Source organism: Populus nigra, chromosome 12 (genome assembly GCF_951802175.1).
Source record: "Populus nigra chromosome 12, ddPopNigr1.1, whole genome shotgun sequence".
Taxonomy (NCBI): Eukaryota; Viridiplantae; Streptophyta; class Magnoliopsida; order Malpighiales; family Salicaceae; genus Populus; species Populus nigra.
In genome coordinates, this window is record NC_084863.1 from 1,360,640 (window position 1) to 1,382,361 (window position 21,722).

General features: G+C 37.0%; 4 protein-coding genes and 1 long non-coding RNA gene across 8 annotated transcripts; 2 read left to right on the forward strand and 3 right to left on the reverse strand.

Annotated features, from left to right (window-relative positions):
* The first annotated feature begins 28 nt into the window (after positions 1-28).
* Positions 29-3,373, forward strand: LOC133669447 (uncharacterized). Its single transcript, XM_062089588.1, has 9 exons — positions 29-452; positions 1,064-1,151; positions 1,696-1,809; positions 2,014-2,096; positions 2,332-2,446; positions 2,555-2,646; positions 2,726-2,791; positions 2,944-3,037; positions 3,144-3,373. The coding sequence occupies exons 1-9, from the start codon at positions 193-195 to the stop codon at positions 3,252-3,254; spliced, it is 1,023 nt and encodes a 340-aa protein (XP_061945572.1). The 5' UTR covers positions 29-192; the 3' UTR covers positions 3,255-3,373.
* Positions 3,374-3,598: 225 nt separating this feature from the next.
* LOC133669446 (putative receptor-like protein kinase At3g47110) lies at positions 3,599-7,831 on the reverse strand. Its single transcript, XM_062089587.1, has 3 exons — positions 7,696-7,831; positions 4,372-7,435; positions 3,599-4,201 (listed from the first exon to the last, which is right to left on the reverse strand). The coding sequence occupies exons 2-3, from the start codon at positions 7,100-7,102 to the stop codon at positions 3,840-3,842; spliced, it is 3,093 nt and encodes a 1,030-aa protein (XP_061945571.1). The 5' UTR covers positions 7,103-7,435; positions 7,696-7,831; the 3' UTR covers positions 3,599-3,839.
* On the reverse strand, positions 7,563-14,161 carry LOC133669448 (pentatricopeptide repeat-containing protein At3g05340-like). The gene is made up of 8 exons (XM_062089590.1): positions 12,114-14,161; positions 9,527-9,737; positions 9,284-9,364; positions 9,166-9,203; positions 9,001-9,080; positions 8,736-8,819; positions 8,395-8,503; positions 7,563-8,240 (listed from the first exon to the last, which is right to left on the reverse strand). The coding sequence occupies exons 1-8, from the start codon at positions 14,066-14,068 to the stop codon at positions 8,099-8,101; spliced, it is 2,700 nt and encodes an 899-aa protein (XP_061945574.1). The 5' UTR covers positions 14,069-14,161; the 3' UTR covers positions 7,563-8,098.
* On the forward strand, positions 10,435-11,776 carry LOC133669449 (uncharacterized). The gene is made up of 2 exons (XR_009833896.1): positions 10,435-10,948; positions 11,350-11,776. It is a non-coding gene; the product is annotated as an uncharacterized LOC133669449 (long non-coding RNA).
* Positions 14,162-14,617: 456 nt separating the features above from the next.
* LOC133669615 (mannosylglycoprotein endo-beta-mannosidase) lies at positions 14,618-21,427 on the reverse strand. Of its 4 annotated transcripts, none has more exons than XM_062089818.1 (12): positions 21,050-21,427; positions 20,198-20,336; positions 19,637-19,864; positions 19,389-19,447; positions 19,028-19,076; positions 18,646-18,876; positions 17,612-17,781; positions 17,315-17,519; positions 16,358-17,026; positions 15,934-16,161; positions 14,965-15,767; positions 14,618-14,853 (listed from the first exon to the last, which is right to left on the reverse strand). In XM_062089818.1, exons 1-11 carry the CDS (start codon positions 21,193-21,195, stop codon positions 14,970-14,972), a joined length of 2,922 nt encoding a protein of 973 aa, XP_061945802.1. In that variant the 5' UTR covers positions 21,196-21,427; the 3' UTR covers positions 14,618-14,853; positions 14,965-14,969. The 4 variants fall into 4 exon arrangements, with proteins under 4 accessions (XP_061945802.1, XP_061945801.1, XP_061945800.1 ...); XM_062089817.1 differs by having other exon boundaries at positions 14,618-14,858; XM_062089816.1 differs by having other exon boundaries at positions 14,618-15,767; positions 21,050-21,426.
* Positions 21,428-21,722: the final 295 nt, after the last annotated feature.

Consider the following 21,722-nt stretch of genomic DNA (forward strand, 5'->3'; position numbering starts at 1 on the left):
TTCAGTAACAAAGGTGAATTTATCCTCCTCTCTTTTTTGGTGCATGTGTCTGCTTTGTCTCCAAATAATTCACATAAAGCTTGCTTCACTAGCAACAAAGAAAAGAAAAATAGCAGCTCCATTGTCCCCCAAAAATTCTGATAAAAATCCATGTCCTAAGCAGCTTGGCAGTTGGTAGTTAGCTTAGCTTCAATGGCTACTTCAATCCCAAGCTGTTCCTTCCACTCCTACATGGCACCATCAATAATACCAAACAACTCAATCTCCACCACTCACTTTACCTTATCTTTTTCACACGCAAACTTAAGTGGGATTTCACTTTGTACAAGAAACTCATCAAGAATCTTGGCAAAGTTTGAGAAATTCGAAGGTGATGATGCTTCTCAAGATAACCTTGAAGAGGCCATGGAGTTACAAGAACAAGCACAAACTGTTCAAGAAGAAGATGACAGGTAATTCAGTTTCTTTTGTGTACACAACTTTTCTTGTTTTGTGCTGCTTTTGCTTTTACCCCTAAGTTGATGTAGAGACACAAAATTATAACGATACCCTTTTGTTTCTTTACTTCACTCAGTTGATCCAGCAATTGACTTTGGTTATCAGCTTAAGCCTGCAGTTTAGCGTGGTTGAAATTGGTTGAATTTCCATGTCATAAGCTTGAAAATAGTACTTCAATGCATGTTCTATCCCATATTGAGTTTTAAATCTGTATCAGTCAGATTGGGTTATAGTTGATTTAGTGTTTTCCAAAGACTTGTCATTTCATAGAGTCATTCTTCCATCTGTGTATGTATCAATCTATAGAGAAAACTGCGATTTCTTGTAGCACTAGAAAATTTTTTTTCAGATTCATTGATATTGAGTAGGGAAGGAGAAGGTTTTCTGCATGAATAATATGCAATTACTTTGGATTTCTAGTCCATTATGTTATACTGTATTGGATAAGCAAAAGTAAAGTGGATCGGTGGTATTAAGATCTTTCGGCATTCATGTTTACTGACTTGTAATGCTTTATATACTAAATGAAAGCAAACTGAGTGATGTTATTTTCTTCATTTTTCAGCTGCCTGCCTTCTGACTTGGAGGGTGCAGTCCGGCAATCTAGCCAAGCTAGTGCTTTGTTTGTGTCTTCAGGAGGAATGAGAGCCATAGTATGTGACAAAGGGAAATGTAATCTTATATTTTGAAGTTGAGATCATCTCTGTTTGGAATCACTTTGTGATTTTTTGCAGTGTAGTTTTTTAATATTGCCATCCTTAAGGTCTAGTTAAGTGTAATCAAGAAACCGAAAACCTTGATTTGTTCTACGGAACACTTGGGTAGGGTTTATCTGTCCAAACCCAGGTCTAAGAAGAGTTAAGAGAGAATATGAAACATTATTGCATTGCTGGAACTAGGTACTTCAGTCTTAAACCTTTTTGCAAATCCTGAACTGCCTCCTATTACTGAGCTTCACATCATCAACCTTTTCAATCAAATCGAGAAATTTAGCTTTTAATCTGTCCAGGTTGAGCAAGTATAGGACATGGCTCAGTTCACTTTGCCCGCAAGTTCAAAGGGAAGATATCAGATTCTTGAACTTTTGTTGTGGTGGTGAAATTTTTTGCATGAATTGCAATTGAATCACTTGATTTTCTCCATTTTAATTGCTTTTTTTACCTTTCAAGTTTTTTCTAACCCTCTAACTCTTTCCAGGTCGAGCTCTTAATCCCTCAGCTGCAGTTTCTAGATGATGAAGGTGCACAGGCTGAGCTATGGGAACTGTCAAGGACTTTTTTGGATACACTTATTGAAGAAACAGGAAGCCAGGTATATTTTTACTTTAAAATACTAATAAAGCCACAGTATATGAACAAAATTCTTTATTTATACTAATCACGAAAACAATGCAATCTAAGGATGATTAATTGCTAGAGGGAAATTGATGACCAATGGTGCCTGACTTCTTCCACTTACATCTTTAGCCACCACGTTCTTGATTCTGAACTTTGCTTGTTAATATTCAATACTCAGAGAATCAAAGCCATTTTTCCAGATGCCGGTGCTGCTGCACTTCTAAAATACCTGTGGAAAGATGCAGCTTTTGGGTTTTCAAGGTAGTTTCCACCATGTTGATAAAATCCTCTTTAAGTATTTAGTTCCTAAAATCTACCTTGTCCAATTGAGTCTAGCATTTTATTGCATCGGACTTGCATATTAATTGCAGTGAAAGAGTTTCATAGCCGTTCCTTGTAAATATGAATCTGTACATTTTCAAAGGTTGTACACCTGTTTGAATTGATTCATATTCTTGCATATATGCCTGAAACTTTGTGCCTTGCTGTTTTACAGCTTAAGTGACCGGAAGCCTGTTCAGATCGAAGATGACATTGTTGTTATGGTTGTTCCTGATTATCAGATGTTGGAAAAAGTGCAGAAAATTGTATCTGATCTATCAGATGACCCGGTATGTTACTAACAGATACTTCTTCTTTCTTTCTTTTCTTCATCATGTTCATACACCTCAAGCTAGGAAGGATAGTTTATCTGATGGTACTTCCTCATATACTGCTAGCCAAGGCCTCTTATCATGTGGAACCCGCGTCTCATCAGTGAGGATGTAGGAGTTGGGATTAATGTACGGAATCTAAGGAGATACTTTCTGAGGTAATTTTTTTATTCACAAAATATTGCATTAGTCTGTGATTATGTGACAGTAATCCGCTGTATATCATCTATTTTGCAGCACATTCACAACAGTTTATTCAATGAGACCTCTGCCAGCCGGTGCTGTCTTTAGGTGTTATCCAGGGTAAGAGTCACTAGCCATTCAGAACATTTCCACCACCTTTAGGCACATTTGGTCTAAGCTCAATACAATATTCAGTCATATTTCCTGTGGTGTATTGATTCTCTCTGAGAGTTGCATGCACTCCTCATTCTCTCCACTCTAATCATTTCCAGGATGTGGAAGGTCTTTTATGATGATAAAGATAGGCCAAACAGATATCTTCTCGCACAAGAATTCGTAAGACGTCCGGATGCGGAAGAAATCGAGGTTAGTTACCACCAGAAAGTTTTGAAGTCCCCGCATTGAATTAGCAGGGAAAAATAAGATTCTAATGAAAAGTTATGTATATTGATTACTTATTTATCGTCTACAGATAATATTTGGAAATGCAGAAGAGAAATCTGAGCAGGGACCTTCTTTATTCAGCAAGGCAGCAGGCATTTTCTCTTCACTTAACCGATTCATGAGAGTAATTTCCAAGTAGTTTCCTGTCACCAGGGCATTAATTTGGAGGCTTGGATGCAGAAACCAAGTTTTGTGCCCTTGCTAATATTTGTAGCATGGATTTATACATTGTTTAATATAAAATTCTTCACCCTTCAACCTGAGTTTAGCCTTTTTTTTATAACCAGTATTAAGAAATATTGGCAATGTCAACCATTACTTGTCACTTGAAAATTTCATGATAACCTTCTTTGGTCTCACACTTTGCAGGAGCATCAAGTTCATGCGTTTAAACACTGGTTTTCAGCCGCGTTGAACATAAAAAACATAATCTCAAATCCAAAGACTGAATTCTGAAGAAATAATCTTATAGAGAGGAAGTCATAGTAAAAAAGGTGTACTGTGTATATATTGCTGCAAGAATCAATCCGTCAAGCCACTATGAACACCCTTCTACTTTATGCTTTCCTTATTATTTTCTCATTGCAGCATTTGAATGCGATCCATAATGAAGAATACATATTCTTTGTAATGAAATGATAACTAAACAAAAGCTTTAACACCTTAAATTTCATTGACATCATCAAACACTGTCATAATCATATGATACTTTTCCAGCCATGCTCTATCTGTCAAATCCCATTTCTTTCCAAGTATGCTGAAGCTCTCCTGTGACCAAAGAGATCGGTGGACGCCTCAGTGGGTTCTCTTCTGTGCACATCATCCCTGCATTTAGCACTTGAAGACAGCATTGCTCCAGCTTTTGTAAATCACCACTTGCATCTCCTGAAAGTGACTCCTGCTTTAATGACACGTCTACAATTTCCAAAATATGGTGAGGAAATGCAGCGTCCACCCACTTCCTTAGATCAAGTCCATCTGCAAACATTTCGCTTGTTGGTTTCTTCCGCGTTATCAATTCAAGCAGCATGACACCGAAGCTATATATGTCTCCTCTAGATGATACTTCAGTACTCTGTCCATATTCTGTTTGCAAACAGCAAGTACCCTCAGCAAAATGAAAGAAAGAAAGAAAGAAAGAAAGAAAAATATACATCTCAGTTGGATAAATCTTAATGCACTGCCAGGTGAATAGAGTATGTAGACTAGTTTACACAAGTCAATGAATCATTACCACAAGCCAATCAAAGGCATACCTGGAGGAATATAACCAACAGATCCTCGCACAACACTTGTTGTGGTAGAATATTCAGTTGGTTTATCAGCAAAAATGAGCTTTCCTATTCCAAAATCAGCAACATGGGCCACCATATCATCGTCAAGAAGAACATTTTGTGGTTTCAGATCACAGTGCACGACTTGAGTTGAGCATCCCACATGAAGATACTCCAAGGCATTTGCAATATCTATTGCTATTCCTAATCTTTCCTTCAATGTCAATCGACAATTTTCTCCTTCAGACTCACTTGGATAAAGATGCTGTTCCAAGTTTCCATTACCTACAAACTCAAGGATAAGAGCCTTGAACTGTGAACTCCAGATTGATCCAATCATTTTAACCAGATTCCGATGCTTAATTCCTGACAGTATTTGGCACTCCCTTTTTAGGCTTTTGTAACTCTGCCTATTGTCTTTATTTAGAACCTTAACCGCAACACAAGATATGCTATCGTCAATCCATGCCTTATAAACAGATCCAAAGCTTCCTCTCCCCAAGAGATTGGCATCATTGAAACCAGTGGTTGCAATTTCAAGCTCTCTTTGAGTCAAATTTCGGCCTCCATTAAAGGATGGGGAAGCCATTAGAATTGGTCCTTCAGATTCTGCCTCGGCTTTCTTATTAAATAATTTTCGAACGCAGACCCAGACAAATATCAAGAGCAATAAAGAACAACTAATCGTAATTGCAAGCAAATAATATGCCCATTTCCTTACCTTTCTCCTTTTCTTCTGAACCACACATGGCTGGAGTCTCATTAGTGCAGAACCACCACACAAGCCTGCATTTCCTATCAATGAGCTTCCATTAAGATTTTTAAACCTTCCCGTACTTGGAACCTCTCCTGTTAATCTATTATAGGAAAAATTAAAATTCTGCATCACTGAGGCATTGGCAAGCCAGATCGGAACTCTGCCTGTTAATTGATTAAAAGACAAGTCCAGGACTTTCAAATATGTAATTTGTTTCAAGGATTCTGGAATAGTACCTTCAATCATGTTCTTGGATAGGTTCAAGTACTCCAAGGATGCACAACTTCCAATCGAACTTGATATCATGCCAGAAAATTTATTCACTGACAAGTCAATAGCTTGTACAGATACCAGCTTTCCAATACTTGCAGGTATTTCCCCATCTAGATTGTTATTTGAAATGTTGAAGAAGAGATCCAAGTTAGCCAAAAGGGTGATTTCTGGTGGAAGAGGCCCCTGAAGATTGTTAAAAGATAGATCCAGCTGCATCATGAGATTGCACTGGCTGAGTTTGATGGGAATATTTCCTGATAAGCTATTCTGAGATAGGTCCAGGTATCTCAACTGTGAGAGGTTACCAAGTGAAGATGGGATTGACCCAGTTATGGAGTTATTACCAAGATCAAGTAAACCAAGGTTTTCCATCTGCCCCATTTCACCTGGAATAGAACCTTGAAGCTTGTTTCTCCCCAAATATAGTCTTTGCAACAGCTTCAGCTTTCCAAAAGTTGCTGGAATTGTTCCATCCAATCGGTTGTCCCACAGATGGAGGGTCACGAGGCCACTCAAGTTGCCAATACTATCTGGAATCTCTCCCCTTATACGGTTATTCAAAAGATTGAAATAATAGAGGTCTTTTGACAGATTCCCAATGGAAGCTGGTAAACTCCCAGCAAATAAGCACGAGCCTAAGTGCAGTTTCTGCAGAAATGAACAGTTTGTAAGAGCAGTAAGAAAACTGAGAGAAGAATTGCTAACCAGGTTGTTGCTATGAAGATAAAGGATCTCAAGGTTCTTCAACTTCCCCAGTTCCTCAGGAACCTCACCCTCTAAGTAATTGATACTCAAATCAAGCAGTGTTATTTGTGAAAGATTTGAGAATGTCACTGGAATCCTGCCAGAAATGTTGTTGTTTATAAAATACAACTTCTGCAAGTTTTGGAGCTTGTTCCCCATTTCGGCAGGGAGTTCTCCTGATATCCGATTCTCAATCAATGAAATTTCACGTAATGCAGTGCAATTACCTAGTGATGCAGGTATTGCTCCCTCAAGAAAGTTCAGGTGCAAATACAAAATCTCTAGCCTGGTCAAAGCTCCTAGTTCCCATGGAATTTTACCAGTAAAGTAATTCACAGCTAATTCTAGTCGGGTCAATTCTGTCAGGTTTGATAAAAAGGCTGGAATGACCCCAGTGAGGTTGTTTTGAGAGATAGCTAAAAATGTCAGGTTCTTCATCCAGCCAAGTTCTTCAGGAATGACCCCAGACAGGCTGTTGGTAGTCAAGTCTAGAAATTTCAAGCTTTGGCAACCATGTAGTGAAGCTGGAAAGGCACCGGTGAGCTTATTTTCACTCATATTCAGATATTCTAGCTGTGAGAGTACTCCCAAGGTAGTTGGGATTTCTCCATGGAAACTATTACTCTGCAAAGAAAGCTTGGTGAGAAGAGAAAGATTGGATAGAAATGGTGATATACTTCCTTGTAAGTCCATGTTTGTGAGCTCAAGATCTATAACCCGGTTTTGGATAGATTGGTGGCATGTAATTCCAGTCCAGTTACAGAAGGGATTGGCTTCCTTCCAATCTTGGAGTTGACCTTCTGGATCAATTATTATGCCTGCCTTGAATTTGAAAAGGGCTTGACAATCAGTAAAATTGCAAACAAATGCTGATTTTGCTGGCATGAGATAACAGATGAGACAGAAGACCGTCACAGTGAAGTTTTGGTGGTATGACATCCTCTCTTTTGCTCTTTCTTAGCAGAGATATTGGAACAAAATGCTTCTTGATGAGCAGACACAATAGTGATTTTGTTTGTACTATTTCTTCATTTTTTTCTAAGACTTTTAAGGTAAATATTAAATTAATATGTGAAGAAAGCCAAGAAGAATTAGTCAAACCACCTGCCCGGGCAGAACCCACTTGCAAATTGCTGCAAGTTGATCCATTTTCCCTACCTGCTCGGTGATAAGATATTAGGTGAATCTATCATATTTTGTTGGCAACACATCAATTCTCTGGCAGCAATCGAGATAAGTATTTTATGGTCCTCGCTCATACATGTCAGAAACCTGAGTTGAGGACCCCAATGAGTAATTAATAACATGAGCATCGGTCATAGCAAGCAATAACCAAGTTCAACACACTACTATTATTCAATCCTCTTTTCCTACCAGTTGTTCAGTGGTCTATATAAGATGCCCACAGTAAACTCTAGCCAGTTCAAATTAAAAATGTCGAAGGGAGGAGTGCTTATCATACAAGACACTGGATCCCAAAAGGAACAAAACATGAAACTTAATTTCTGCCTGATACCTAAAACTTAGCATACCTGAACTGAAGATATACCATACAAATCCCCTACTCAAGGAAGTAGGGGACACATTAATCAGGGAACTTAAGGGATGCATTGCTCAAGGAGTGGAGATGTACAATGCAATGAACTGTAGCAAACAGGGCGTGGAAGGGTTGTACAACTTGTGTCTAGCAAGCATTTCTGTTGTTTGAGAAATGGATTGGGACCAGGTACTGGAGGCACAGGGTTTGAAGAAGAGATCCCCCATGGATCCTTTGCTTTTTTCTTCCAATAATATATTGATATCAGAAAGTCTCACATATTAACCGATTGCAGACTTGGTAACTTTTTTGAACTTCAGTATTGCATTTGGAGTCCTAAGAAGCACACAAAATCTGAAAGTATAGATGTTGATACTGCTTCACTGAGAGTTTCAAAATCAAAACCAATCTACATGTTTGGTTGAGGTCTTTGGTTGCTTCTTTGGCTTCCTGAACCGATTGTTCTCAAACCTAGCTTTAACGATAAGTGAATAAAGCAAGTCTGCCTCAGCTGAACAATCATAAGGCACCTCCAAGATACTGCATTATCAATCCATGCACCAATTAATGATAAGACATAGGAAGTAAACCATAATGGATTACTGGTGAAGTGGCTGTATTTTCTTTGTTGCATCACTTCAAAGAGCCTATAGTTCATCAGCAAAATTTTCCGGGGACTGTGAAAAATAGTAACCTGTCAAGTAATTCCTCAAGTATAATTCTCTGTGAAGGTGTAACATAATGAATACAGCTTCTGGGGCATTGACCAACTGCAAGCTGAACTTGGTAGTCTTCGCCATGCCCTGATTAAACCGAATTTAAAACCGAAAATGTTAGTAAGAATTCATGTCCTTAATTGGCACTCAATCACACACCAACATTTCTTTGCCATTTTTAACTCCAATCTATAGGATTATTACACTTTTGAACTGCAATTTTTTCATGTCTCATCCTTTTGCGTAGCTGCTTTTTCATAGAGGCAAGCTCAGAAAGACGCAGACACCAAAAAATCTGATCACTAGATAGTAGACCAACCTTGAGATGTCGCCCGTGCAGTTCCAGTTGAAGAAGCATAAGTGAAGGCATAAGGGGCTCTTTGTACGCATGAATATGGACACCCTGCAAATAACTTGAACGGTATAGGTGAAAAACTCAAAAGGGCTCTGACCCAGTTATGGTCCTAACTAGGAATTGAAGTGACAGAGAATTCCTCAACATGTAAGCTCGTGAAGATTTGAAACCCTAAACTCTCATTTCAGACAAGGTTGGAACATGGCATATCTAGAATTAACATTAATACCTTTGCCGACACAAAGAACTTCATTAACAAAGATATCAAATGCTTCACACTCTGGCTCTTCAAATGGATCCAAACATTCCCTACAAATGCATCTCCAAGCATTTAGCAAGTCAAATAAAATAAAAAATTCAAAGAAGTTAATGACCAAAATCCATCAAATTTCACCTTTCAATGATCTCTGGTCGGCTGAAATTAGATAACATCTACAAAAATCATTAGCACAAACAAATCACAATCATCTTCAAACTCTCACTAATCATCACAAATTCAAGATTTTGAGTACCTCATACGCTTGAATTACGCGGCGAATCATTAAATCAGAGACCTTGCCATCCTTATTAAGATCAGGATGAAATTGCTTCACCTTTACACACCAACAAAACAAAATAATCAATGACATTAGATTTTCATTAAATGAATGATAAACTATAAACATATATTATTATTATTATTATTAAACAACTACCACTAATCTTAGCACTATCTTTATATTACATTAACTAAATCAAAGTGAATGTCTTAATACTTTAGCCCTGAAAGCTGCTTTGATCGCGGCAGCAGAGCAACCAGGCTTGATGCCAAGTACTGTGTAAGCTGAAGAAGTGGAGAGAGGGGAATCCTCTTCAGCTCTCCCTAAGCAATGAGGCTTGAACTTAGAAGAAGTTGAAAGAGAAGGGAATAAACGAAGTGGGATTGTTTTGGAGGGAAAGTTGCGACAGTTATTGGGGTTTGTAACGGTTTTTTGAAATGGAGGGATTGGAGGGAGAGAACTGTAGAAACACAAGGACTCCATTTTTCTGCTCTGTGGTTGTGATGGTGTTTCTACTTGCTTTTTAACTAACTAGTGGCTTCGGAGAGATGGCAGATGGGATTTTTTGTGGAGAGAGCAAAACGGTGCGTTTTCAATGTTCTTCCTCTGGCATTAGTGAATTCTGACTTGGAAATTGATTAAAAAAGAGAAACCTCAATTTAGTCCCAAAAATAAATATATTCATTCTCAGATGCATCTCAAACTTATAAATTTATCAATTAAATCCCAGACTTTTTCTTTACAGTTCTCAATTATCTCCTTTTGTCTATTCATTTTAATAATTTAAGTTTAATGTGCATATTTTTTGCACCAAAATATAATCATTTTGAAGAAATTTTGAGGAAAAAAAGTTAATAAATGTTAAAATTCTCGGTCTAATGTGCATGTTTATGCACTAAAGCAGCATCAATTTGAAGAAAAATTGACAACTATGTCAATGAACATTAATAGAAAGATGCTATTGAGAAGTTTTTGAAATATTTTGGATCGAAACGATAAACTTTATAGGTTTGGGACTCAATTGAGAATGAGTTTTTAGTTTGGGACTAAATTGTAGTTTCCCCAAAAAAATCTGACTTGGATATTAACTTTTGAGGAACAATTATCCAGGCTATAGCTTTTTTTTCCTTTTATTTTGATAATTGTTTTACTAATTATAACACCTTTTCATAGCAAAATGGATTAAATTGACAAATTATTTAGTTTTACAAGATATCTCAAGTGTGAGAGTTTTCCAAGCCAAGACGGAATTGAACCAGCTATGAAGTTCTTGCTAACATCAAGAATACCAAGTTCTTCCATCTGCAACATTTCATCTGGGAGAAAGCCATGAAGTCTGTTGCTCCCCAAATTCAGTCTCTGCAACTGCCTCAGCTCTCCACAAGCTGCTGGAATTGTTCCATCCAGGTAATTTTCCTGCAGATTTAGGGTCACGAGACCACTCAAGTTGCCAATACCATCCGGAATCTCTCCTCTTATACTGCTATTCAAAAGATTGAAATAATAGAGGTCTTTTGAAAGATCTCCAATGGAAGCTGGTAAACTCCCATCAAATAAACAAGTGCGTAAGTTCAGTTTTTGCAGAAACGAACAGTTTGCAAGGGTAGGTAGGAAACTGAGGCAGGAATCGCTTACTAGGTAATCAGTTAGATTCTTTTTTTCAATTTAATACTTTAATATTAAATATGAGTAACAATAACTTTAATATTCTTTTTTTCAAATAACCATTATTTCAGTTTTTTTTAGTTGCAATTCACTTAATTTATTTGTCATAATAAATATGAGTAACAATAACTTGAAATCACTATAGCAAGCAGAATCGCTCTTCATTAAACCCGATCTTAATAATTATAGTTGTTAAATTTAATTTAGGTTGATTACTCAAATCATGAATTGGGTGAATTAATCTAAATTGAACTAGTTAATTAGAAAAAAAATAAAAAAAATCAAAATAATATTATTTTTAAAAAAATAAAAAAAAAATATCAAGAGTAGCATACTAGGTTAATTGAGTAAATTCCAATTTAACTTTTTGCCAGGACAAAGGGCAAGTCAGACAGCTCCGGATGGACCACCTATAACAGTGATGGTTATGGTTTATTGAGAAATATCTTGAAATTAATGCATCTAACAGCTCAAATACAGGAAAAGAAAGAATGATTGAGTTCTGGGGCCAGAAGAAGCCGTCTGGACGGTACTTTGTAGTCTTGCATTTGATGCCACAAACTTACCCCACTTGCAAGAACGATCGCTGAGGACCTCCATTGATGCAGATTATGAACTATGGTCATAGCTTGCAAAAGCTGACTAATTTCCTTAGTTCAAGTCAGGTTGTGTATGATCATTAATGTATACCCCATGCCTGCAAGAGCAATGAGCTGGATGCCATATACGCTCTAGCTGTCTTCTAGTTTGAACATTATGATACTGGGCATAAGCCAGTTCAGCTATCATTAACAGATTCAATTCGGGGTCGACTCAGTTTGTAGATTAGGTAGATCAACTTAAATTATGATTTAAAAAAAAAAAAAAACTTGAAAAGCTCGTTTTAGAGAATTTTTTCAAAAAAAAAATCTGAAACCACGTTGTTTTTGGTAGAAAAAAAGTTGTTTATCACATCAAAACAAGGCTCATCATTTATTCAATAGTTGAAAAAATTATAATTGGAGGACTCGACTTACAAAATTCATGCAGAGATTCAGCCTTTCTTTCCAAATTGTAATGAACGATGGCATATCAGTCCCCTTAATTTTCTTCACAGCTTAGTTTACTAGCTAGTAATCGATCATCATTCATCAGCAATCCCTTTTCATCTTGATTCACGTATGCGAGAATGTATCTCTTATCTGGCACATAACCTTCATCTATCATGTGCCCAAACAACTCTGCCAAAACTCCATATATGATCTCAGCTTGTGGGTGCTTTTTATCTTCGACAACAAAGCTGTGCAAGTTATTTTCAATCTCAATCCAACTTATTCCAGTTTCTTTGGCAACACACATTTCTTTCATTCTCTTGATAGTCTTTGCTCTTTCTTTCCATCTTCCTTTAGAAGAATATATATTCGCCAACAAAATGTAAGGAGAAGGCTTCTCAGGTGCTGATAAAATTAACTGCTCAGCTGCATATTTCCCCATTTCAGGATCTCCATGAATGCCACAAGCTCCTAGCAATGCTTGCCAAACAAGCACGTCAGGCTTCATAGGTAATCCCTCAATAAAAGTCTTGGCTTCATTAAGAAGCCCTGCTCGACCTAACATGTCAACAACACAAGCATAGTGCTCCATTCTAGGAGTAAGCTTATGAACTTCAGTCATGGATTTTAAGAACTCCATGCCCTTTTCAACTAAGCCTACATGGCTACACGCATGAAGCAATGAGAGAAATGTAACATCTGTTGGCTCTACACCTTTCAATCTCATCTCTTTATATAACTGCAGTGCTCTAGAGCCATCCCCGTGACGAGCAAAAGCAGCTATCATAGAGTTCCAAGAGACTGAGTTCAAGCAAGGCATTCGACTGAAGACTTTGGTCGAATCCTCCAAATCTCCACACTTTGAGTACATATTAATAAGCCCATTGCCAACAAAGGGATTAGAACCAAATCTCCGTTTGATAACTAATGAGTGAATTTGCTGGCCAAGACCCAAGGACGTATCTGCACCAAAAACCCCAAGGACAGCTGAAACCATGTTCGGGTCAATCTCAGTTCCTGCCTCTAACATTTTCACAAAAAATTGCATAGCTTCTTCCTCAAACCCATTTTGTGCAAAACCTGCAAGAATTATAGTCATGGAAACCTCATCAAGTTGTCCTGCAGACTCAAAAATCTGCAAAGCATCTCCCATGCTTCCACATTTCGAATACATGTCCATTAGCGCACTTTCAACACGGAACTCTGATTGAAGACCCAATTTCCATAAACGTCCATGAATTTGACACCCTTCTCTCAATGCCTGAAGACCTGAACATGCCATCAATGAACTCAAATACGTCAAAGAATTCGGTTCTACCAATCCATTAGTCATTTTCACAAACAATCTCAAACTATCCCTGTATAATTCACTTTGTACTAGCCCTGATATTATTGCAGTCCAGGTAATAACATTCCTTTCAAGCATCTCATCAAAAACCTGCATTCCTGAACTATAAAAACCACATTTAAAATAAGATGTTATCAACGCATTCCCTACACTTATTTCCCTCTGAAAACCATTTAAAACCGCCAAACAATGCACCATCTTGTTAACAAAACCAAGCTCAGGCCTATCGCAAGCTGATAAAATCGTGGTAAAAGTTGCTTGATCTAGCCTATAAAAACCCAAACTTTGCATCTGTTTAAAGAACCCAAAGCCCACATCAAAACTCCCATCTTTTAAAAACCCAGAAATCATTATATTCCAAGACACAGTATCTCTCATGGGCATTTCATCAAACAACTTAGCAGCATCAGTTAAGACCCCATTTTTTACGTACATAGAAAGGAGAGAATTCCAAATGACAAAGGCATTTTGTTCCAGGGGATTAAATAATTCGTGGGTTTTGATTATAGAGGCATGGAGAGAAGAACCTAAATGAAGGTAACCTTCTCTTCCACAAATGGACAAGAGGTGGCCAATATCTACATGGTTGAGAAGAAAAGATGAAGTCTTTGAAGATGGGGTGTGATAGGTTTTTGCTTTGAGTGGAGATGTCAAGGAGGTCGCCCATGAGGGAATATGGGAATTCAATTTGTGGATTACCCATTTGGATTTCATCCATGAAAACTGGAAGCTTGTAGACTACCAAGTGTGCTTTTGACTAGAGGGAAGCAGGGGTGTTTAAATTTTGACAAACCTCATTTTTCCCAATCTATCAATTCCAAATTATGCTGAACTAAATATGTTTTCAATCAAGTCCCTTAAGGATAAGAAATTTCTTAATTGAGTCCTTCTATCCATGTATGTTAACATTTTACGCCATTTTATGCAATAAAATTAAATGGAATATTTTTAAGAGGATTTGACATTTTATATCAGGAAGCATGATGAATTTAGACATTGTTTCTGAATTTTAGTTCTCATCCAATAAACATTGTTTCTTTTGTTTTCAAATGAGAAATGAAGAGTTCATCGCCTTGGCTTTTAAGCTTAATCTATTTTCAGGTTCCAACTTCTTAATTGCCAGAAGGGCCTGTCCCTGGGGTCAGACTAGTCGATGATGACATGCAGACATGACAAAGGTCAGCTCAGCCTAGCATTCCTGCTACAAGTGCAAGCTGATGCTTGTAAATGTCTGTTTAACCAAAAACATAATAAGGCAAAGGCTTCGTTGTCTGACTTCTTTCCTCTCCATATCAAGAAATGAATCGAAAGTATATGAAAAGGCACAGAAAACCACATCAAATGCTGAATGCAGTTCAATGAAACAGTCATTTACAATTGGAAATCAAAATACATACTACTATTACGATATATAACCTCAAACAATAGGAAGTACAGAAAATGAATCTGAAAGCTCTCTGGCACCCCTGCTTTATCTTCAATGTCAACTTGTACAAGCTCTGTGCTGTGCAGGAAATGAGACAACTTTGAGTCCAGAAGTTGAATCTTTTTTTTTTATTTGATTGATCTGAAAGACCACTAACAATCAAATGGAGAGGAAGTAATCTTACTGAGCTCAATAAACTTTGTGTCCACTGTGGTAATTCCAGCCATGGAGTCTTATCCGCGGGGTAACACCTGGAGGAACTTCAAAAGATATCTTGATGGGCATCACCTCTCCGGGTACAAGTGAAAAGTAGTTGTCTGAGTAATGGACTGGGAGAATTCTTGTATCTTCTCCTTCCTTGTGGCCTGGTTCCGAAGCATGAACAGAGAAATATAGGAAAAAAGCAACTCCTTCATCAGAGCCGTTAATTTCAGAAACCTGCAAATCATCAGTTTCCCCTGAAAAACGTCTGTAGATCCTCTGGAATAAACTAGCCTCCTGTTTTTCCTCAGCTGCACTATTTACCGGCTCCACTGAGGCCATGTCAAAATCACCATCACCAATTCTGGTAACAAAATTATTCTTGTAGGTTAAACTTTTTGAGTCTGGCCTTTTGGACTTGTTTTCGACATGCATTTCCATTTCATAAGTGGACCCTTTGATAAAAGTGGTCGATCTAATCTTAAGGGGAACTCTCTTCTTCCTGTATGGCTCCAACAGTTTGTAGTCTCCACCAGGCAGATGCAACCAGTAAAAATTCCTAGATATAACCCCATAATCTGACATCTTGTAGAGTTTGAGAAGAAGAAAGTAGACTGGCTTTGGGTTTTTTGATTTTGGATATTTCATCTCAAGTATGGGTACTGTTTTCTTTGAAGGAACAGAGAGCTTTTCATGCACTACATAATATGGGCATGTTCCTTCGAGATCCCATACCGATGCTTCTATGGCAACATCAGATAGTTGCTCTGACAGAGTATTAACAACCTGTTTATGACAAGAGAAACTAGAGAAGTCAGGGTAAGTATTCCGGAAGCATGGAATGGATTATGCCATGTGTAGCACTGTAAGAGATAACTATGCAGTTGGAAATTTCAATTAGATATGTGCCACAAAGACGTGGAAACAATACAGTTCTAGTGTGGTCATTTACCTCAATAAAATACGTAGCCAAATTTAGCTGGACATGGACTGGCTCTGCAGCACTGCGACAGCCATAAAAACCTGCTGTTTGGTCGTGTAGATGGTCATAAAACTGACCTCTAAGACCTGTCCAAGGATTCTGAGTCTTCCAAATCAAAACACCAGTGTATTTGCTCCACATACGGGACGTCCAGCCTTCCAATAGAGCTCTATACTGAATGTAGTTTACAAGCTGAGCCTGAGATGATGGTTTAAACAGGACAGTACAACAACAACAATGTCTTAATCATACACCGAATTTGTCTCAATAAAAAGTTTAAATCCTTTGGAGCCGCTTCCATTCAGGGTAGTTTAAGTCCTTTGTTTAAACAAGTGGATAGAGGCTTGAAAAAGATTTAAGCAATTGTAAGTAAATAGATGAAGATTTTATATACCTTCAAGCAAAAATCATTAAGATCTGTTGGAGTCTCATATAGTAGAATCTGATTGTGAACCTTGCCTGGTTTTGAATAAGGAATGTATTTGTGGTATTCCCATATGGGGTTTGGCACTTCTTCTACATACCCATCTGGAAGCTTCTTAAACAATGGAATTTTCCATCCTTCTGGAGGCATTGTAGCTTTGATGGTAGCAGCAACTGGCACTCCAACAGAACCAACCTCAGGATTGAATCCATAGTTGTAAAAATCATCCTTGAAGAAACTTTCTGGGTATTGTATTTCATAAGGACCATCAGTGAAGTCCCCCTTTCCATTTGCAAAGCCATCCCACATTGATCCTTGGATATAAATGCGTGTACCATCAAGATAATTACTAGGATCTTTCACACTTGCAGACAGTTCTTGCACAGACTTGCCAGTGTTATGGAGACTCTCAAAATAAGGATGGAGCTTCAGCTCATCCTTTAAAGCATTGTTGATGTCAGGTGGCGGAACTTGTTCATTTCCACCCACCCAAAGAGCAAGACTAGGATGATTTCGTAGAAGCTTGACAGTGTCTCTTGCACATAGCATAAAAAGGTCATGGTCAAGTGGACCATTTGGATTTGAAACAGGGACACCTCTTCCATCAACATCTCCAGTTATCCAAAATTCTTGCCACACCTACAAGAATTAATCCAGTATATGATTCATAGTTTAAAGACTGGGCCTACATATCCCATTAACTTTTAATAGAAAAACACCAATCTAAGGTTGCACATTGGAATTTGAAGCAGGATAATAGGATTAGCAAAATTATCGTCCAGCTTTTAACTGAAAGTATACCCCCATGCAAGCTACAAAAATTAATGATTTAAAGCCCAGCATAATTTGATAAATTCCAAGTCAAAATTCACTCTTGCAGAGACATTTTCAAAACTTGATTACATTAAATCAGATAGAGAGAATTACCAGCAAACCATAGATGTCACAGTAATGATAGAACTCTGGCCTCTCAGCTAATCCACCACCCCAACAACGGATCATGTTAAAATTCATATCTGCATGAAACTTGATGTCTGTTTTGTAGCGTTTTTTAGAAAGCCTTAGCAACCCATCCGACAATATCCAATTACCACCGCGGATAAAAATAGGCTGCCCATTGACCTTGAACAACCTGTTCAGCCCATAAGATAAAAACATAGTTGTGGAACCTGAGGCCAGAACTTTTATAATCAATTTGTTACATAAAATTTACACATTAAATACCTTCCACCAGTTGCACTATCAATATAGCTCTCAATTTTACGGAATCCATACATATGGCTCCATGAGTCAGACTCTCCATGTCCCTTTACATCAACAGTAATAGTGACATTGTATAATGCTTGCTTTCCCATTCCATTTGGCCACCATAAGTTGGGCTTGTAGAAAAAAAGCTGCAACGTCACACAGTTTAGCACTCAAAAAGAAGTAATGGAAACCAAAATTATATGCATGCAATTAGTTGAAAGTTGAGAACAATGGACAGTCCCAAAGCATAGGTATTCGACATTGTACACATCTGATTTTTATTAATTTTTTCATGGGTAAACATAAAAGGGCACTCATTATGTTTCCGCATACTGGCCTCAGTAGTAAAGAACAAAAGGCTGCTAACTCTTCATGTTTGTATATTCATTGCAAATGTAAATGGAATTAAAAAAAGGTGGTTACTTTCCTCCACTTCATCCCTAATCGAGAATAAAATGCATCTTAGGAAGCCAGGAACTCCCACATTCTTACAGCAATATTCATTGTTCATCTTATTAAAAGCAGAACTCTGCTTGTTATGAACATGAAATTTGGGTCTCGAACAATCACATGATTTTAGCAGTAAAAGATGTTCAAATGGGAGGATGTATTATCCAAGGCAGACATAAAAATAAAAGAACAAAGAAGGGGAAAATAGAGTGGGCACAAAAGTAATCCTATAGCTAAAAGGACAGCAACAATGAACACAAAGAAATGCATTAAGGAACCTCACAAGAAAATCAAGAGGATTATTCTAGTAAAAACATATTTGCACTAGGTTAGGATAATCAACAGGCTATGAGGATTGAATTGAACAAGTTTAGGCAAGAACAAGTCAAAAATAATTTTCTTGCCACAAGCTACTCAAAAAAGATCAAATAGATGAGTTCCTTTCAATAATCCCCAACTAGCCATGAAAACCATTATTATCCTTCAAAGTATTTCTATAACTTAGAAATGCAATGAAAGGGCAGTCTGCTCAGAACAACAAAAACAAATTATGTAATCACCTGAGGAAATGTATGTTGAACACGTTTTCCAGAGGGGATAGACAGATGTTGAGTCTGAAGATGTTCTACTATGCAAACACCTCCTTCAAGTTCTGATGTCACTTGGATGTTCAGATCACATTCAACAACCGAGGAACTTTTGTTTTCCAACTCTGTTGTAGTGTGCAGATATACCCTCTTGTAACCATCAAAAAAGGTTGAAACCAAGTGGGGATCTATTATTTTCACTGGCTGCACCAAATTGGAATGTATGAATATATAAGAATCCAAGCCTTCACGCCTTATACTGATAAGCTTCTCAAACGATATGAATCTTCCAATGTTACGAGGACATAAATGAGCAGGTCATGAAAGGAAATGCAACATGGTATATTAGACTCACCCCAGTGATGGAAATCGATACCTCATCCCATATGCCAGTGTTCCTATCCCTGAAGTAACAGAAAGGCAGCATTAGTTTTCTCATTCACTGCTATAGTATAGGTCTGTGATGTTTGCAGGAAAAAACTATAGGATGTGAAGAAAGAATCTGAGGCAAACCACAGTTTTGAAGAAAAAACAGCATAAGCAGCACAAGTGCAGCAGTAAATTTATTTTGCTATTCATCGTGAGGTTTTAAAATAGAGCACCTTCTCTTTTCCCGATGCATAAGCTACTCTTTATCCATATAATAACCCAGAATCAAGAAAAAGGATTTGTATGTGCAATTAAAAAGAATTACACTCTTCAATTCAAAAAATAACCTTATAGGAGCTATCCAATCCCATCCCTCAACATATTGCGTGGCAACATCTTTTCCAATCTGAAATGAAAATAATAATAATAATAAAAGGATGTTAGCTTGAAATTTCTGCTCTCATTAACTTGTCAATTTACTTTCAGCTATTAACCACCCCAGGAAAACCAAAATATCTTTCTTTGGAAGTAGAAAACAGTTAGGAACAGGAAGAAGATAGAATTCATTAATGAGGACTAAGAAATGGTAGTGCACCTCATGATCACCACCCTGCCCCCCTTCTGGGGGAATTGTACCAGGATGATCTGGAGGGTGAACCAGAACAGCAAGCAAGTTCTGACCATCAGGATGTAGAATATCAGTAACATCAAGAGAATGTCTTCGAAACATCCCCTTTGGCAAGATCTTCTTGTTTCCATTTAAATATAGTTCTGCCGAGTAATTGATTCCACGAAAATTCAGATCCAGATGCTGGTTTGCTGACTGTGAAATGTCAAAAATTAGAGACAATCCAAAATAAGATTTTAAAAATCAATAATTAGATAAGGAAAAAATAATAATAATGACAAGTCATCATACATTAAAATGTTTGAAAGAAACTCAAATTTTCAGCAATGTTTAAATAAGCAGGTTATGCCTCTTCTGAGGTTTCATACAATGCCGCAATCCAGTACCCATATTGATCAATTACAAGATGTAGAATATAGAAGGAAATACTTTGGGAGAAAATCTGAAATCAAGATAGATTCCAGTATACAAACCAAACTGCAGTTTTAATTCATAATTAACCCGAACAGGCAGCGAAGTATTGCATACCAGCTTACACTGAAAAGTTGTGAAGAACCAGAATGTATAATACTCCCTTCCAGAATCAGCTATATCAATAATCGCTTCGTTTTCTAACCCATAAAAAGGATCAGGAACAACTTTGTTCTTCACCAGGGTTCCCAAAACACTATAAAAAAAAGAAGGAAAAAAATAAACAGTAGCGCACATATGTTAATAGCGTTGCTATTGATATTATTAGCAGATATTACATAAAGATAAATCCTGCACTAACTAAAATGCAAGATCATTAAACATGATTGCCTTCATATTAACTATTTACGATTCAAAAATTTCAGCTACTAAGTTTACTAGCAAATGTTAAAGAAGGAAAAAAATCTATATTAAATTAAGCTTATGCATTATAATTTTAACACCCATGTTAATTAATTACAATTCAGATAGTATTTACACACAATACAGTCACTTACCAAAAATAAAAGAAAATATAAAAAGAATCAGATATTTACAGGAACTGGACACTGGATTCAAAGAAGTTTAAATACTCCTTAATTGATTACTGATATAATTCAGTGATTTGGGCCATTAAATAAGCTTTAAAAAGGTAAAACTAAGATGAGACATTACAGAATAATTAAGGATAATTGACCAATTAAGTCAACTGGGTCAACTAATAGAGCATTTTTTATCAAACAGAAAACCGATTCAACCAAGCAGGGACATCAAAATCCAAAAAAACAAAAAACACAGAGGGACTATAAAAACATGATCAAATTCAAAGAAAAACAGATGGGTTTCTCAAAAAGTAGCCAAATTCAAAGAAAGACAACGAATTTAACAAAATGAAAAGCAAAAATTGAAAATTTGGTATTAATGCATTACGTTCCAGGAACAGCAGCTTCCATCCATGGTTTATCAAGACCAGAAGGAGAATGAGTGGTAGTGAGTTGGGTCCCACTGAGATGAACCTCAGTTGATCTAGCAGCTAACCATCCTGAATCAAGCACTGTCTTCCCTATCTCTGCCATTCACTTTTTCAAAAAATATCTGAAGGAAAAATCCACTCCAGACCCTACAAAAAGTGAAGGGAACTCAACACTTCTCAAATAAAATGTAAGAGAAGGTAAGACAAACGAGAGAGTAAAGACTTTCTCTCTCTCTGTTTATAGACAAAGTGCAGACATTAAATAAAAGACGTGACTTGTGAGCTGTGTCTTTTTGTGTTCTTCTTTTTCTTTAAGACGGAGATTTCCATAGATTCTGTAGTTTAATCGATTATTACCCAGCCAAGCCTGACAGGTTGTCTTTTTTATCGTGACTGGAAGCAGGTCATCGAATGATTGAAAAATTAGCTTGAAGCTTTGATTAATCATAGGGCTTGAAGATTTTGAGTTTTTTTTAATTTTAAATTAATTTTTTATTATTTTAATATACTACGTTAAAAATAAATTTAAAAAAATATTATTATAATATATTTTCAAAAAATAATATACTTTAAAAAATAATTTTTACCACATTATTAAATATTTTTTACTACTACTTTGTTTTTTAATTA

Bases quoted from the DNA above. Each gene is read 5' to 3' on its own strand.
- LOC133669447 (XM_062089588.1), top strand. From the start codon at position 193: ATGGCTACTTCAATCCCAAGCTGTTCCTTCCACTCCTACATGGCACCA. The intron at 1,810-2,013 runs GTATATTTTTAC...TTCAATACTCAG, and splicing joins TTGAAGAAACAGGAAGCCAG to AGAATCAAAGCCATTTTTCC. The intron at 3,038-3,143 runs GTTAGTTACCAC...TATCGTCTACAG, and splicing joins CGGATGCGGAAGAAATCGAG to ATAATATTTGGAAATGCAGA.
- LOC133669446 (XM_062089587.1), bottom strand. From the start codon at position 7,102: ATGTCATACCACCAAAACTTCACTGTGACGGTCTTCTGTCTCATCTGT. The intron at 4,202-4,371 runs GTATGCCTTTGA...GTTTGCAAACAG, and splicing joins TGTTGGTTATATTCCTCCAG to AATATGGACAGAGTACTGAA.
- LOC133669448 (XM_062089590.1), bottom strand. From the start codon at position 14,068: ATGAAATCCAAATGGGTAATCCACAAATTGAATTCCCATATTCCCTCA. The intron at 8,504-8,735 runs GTTGGTCTACTA...CGGTTTAATCAG, and splicing joins TGCACGGGCGACATCTCAAG to GGCATGGCGAAGACTACCAA. The intron at 8,241-8,394 runs GTTACTATTTTT...TTGATAATGCAG, and splicing joins CTTGAGGAATTACTTGACAG to TATCTTGGAGGTGCCTTATG.
- LOC133669615 (XM_062089818.1), bottom strand. From the start codon at position 21,195: ATGGCAGAGATAGGGAAGACAGTGCTTGATTCAGGATGGTTAGCTGCT. The intron at 19,865-20,197 runs GTATGCAATACT...GACATTTCACAG, and splicing joins CAACTTTTCAGTGTAAGCTG to TCAGCAAACCAGCATCTGGA. The intron at 17,520-17,611 runs GTATTTAATGTG...TGGGCTGAACAG, and splicing joins GATAGTGCAACTGGTGGAAG to GTTGTTCAAGGTCAATGGGC.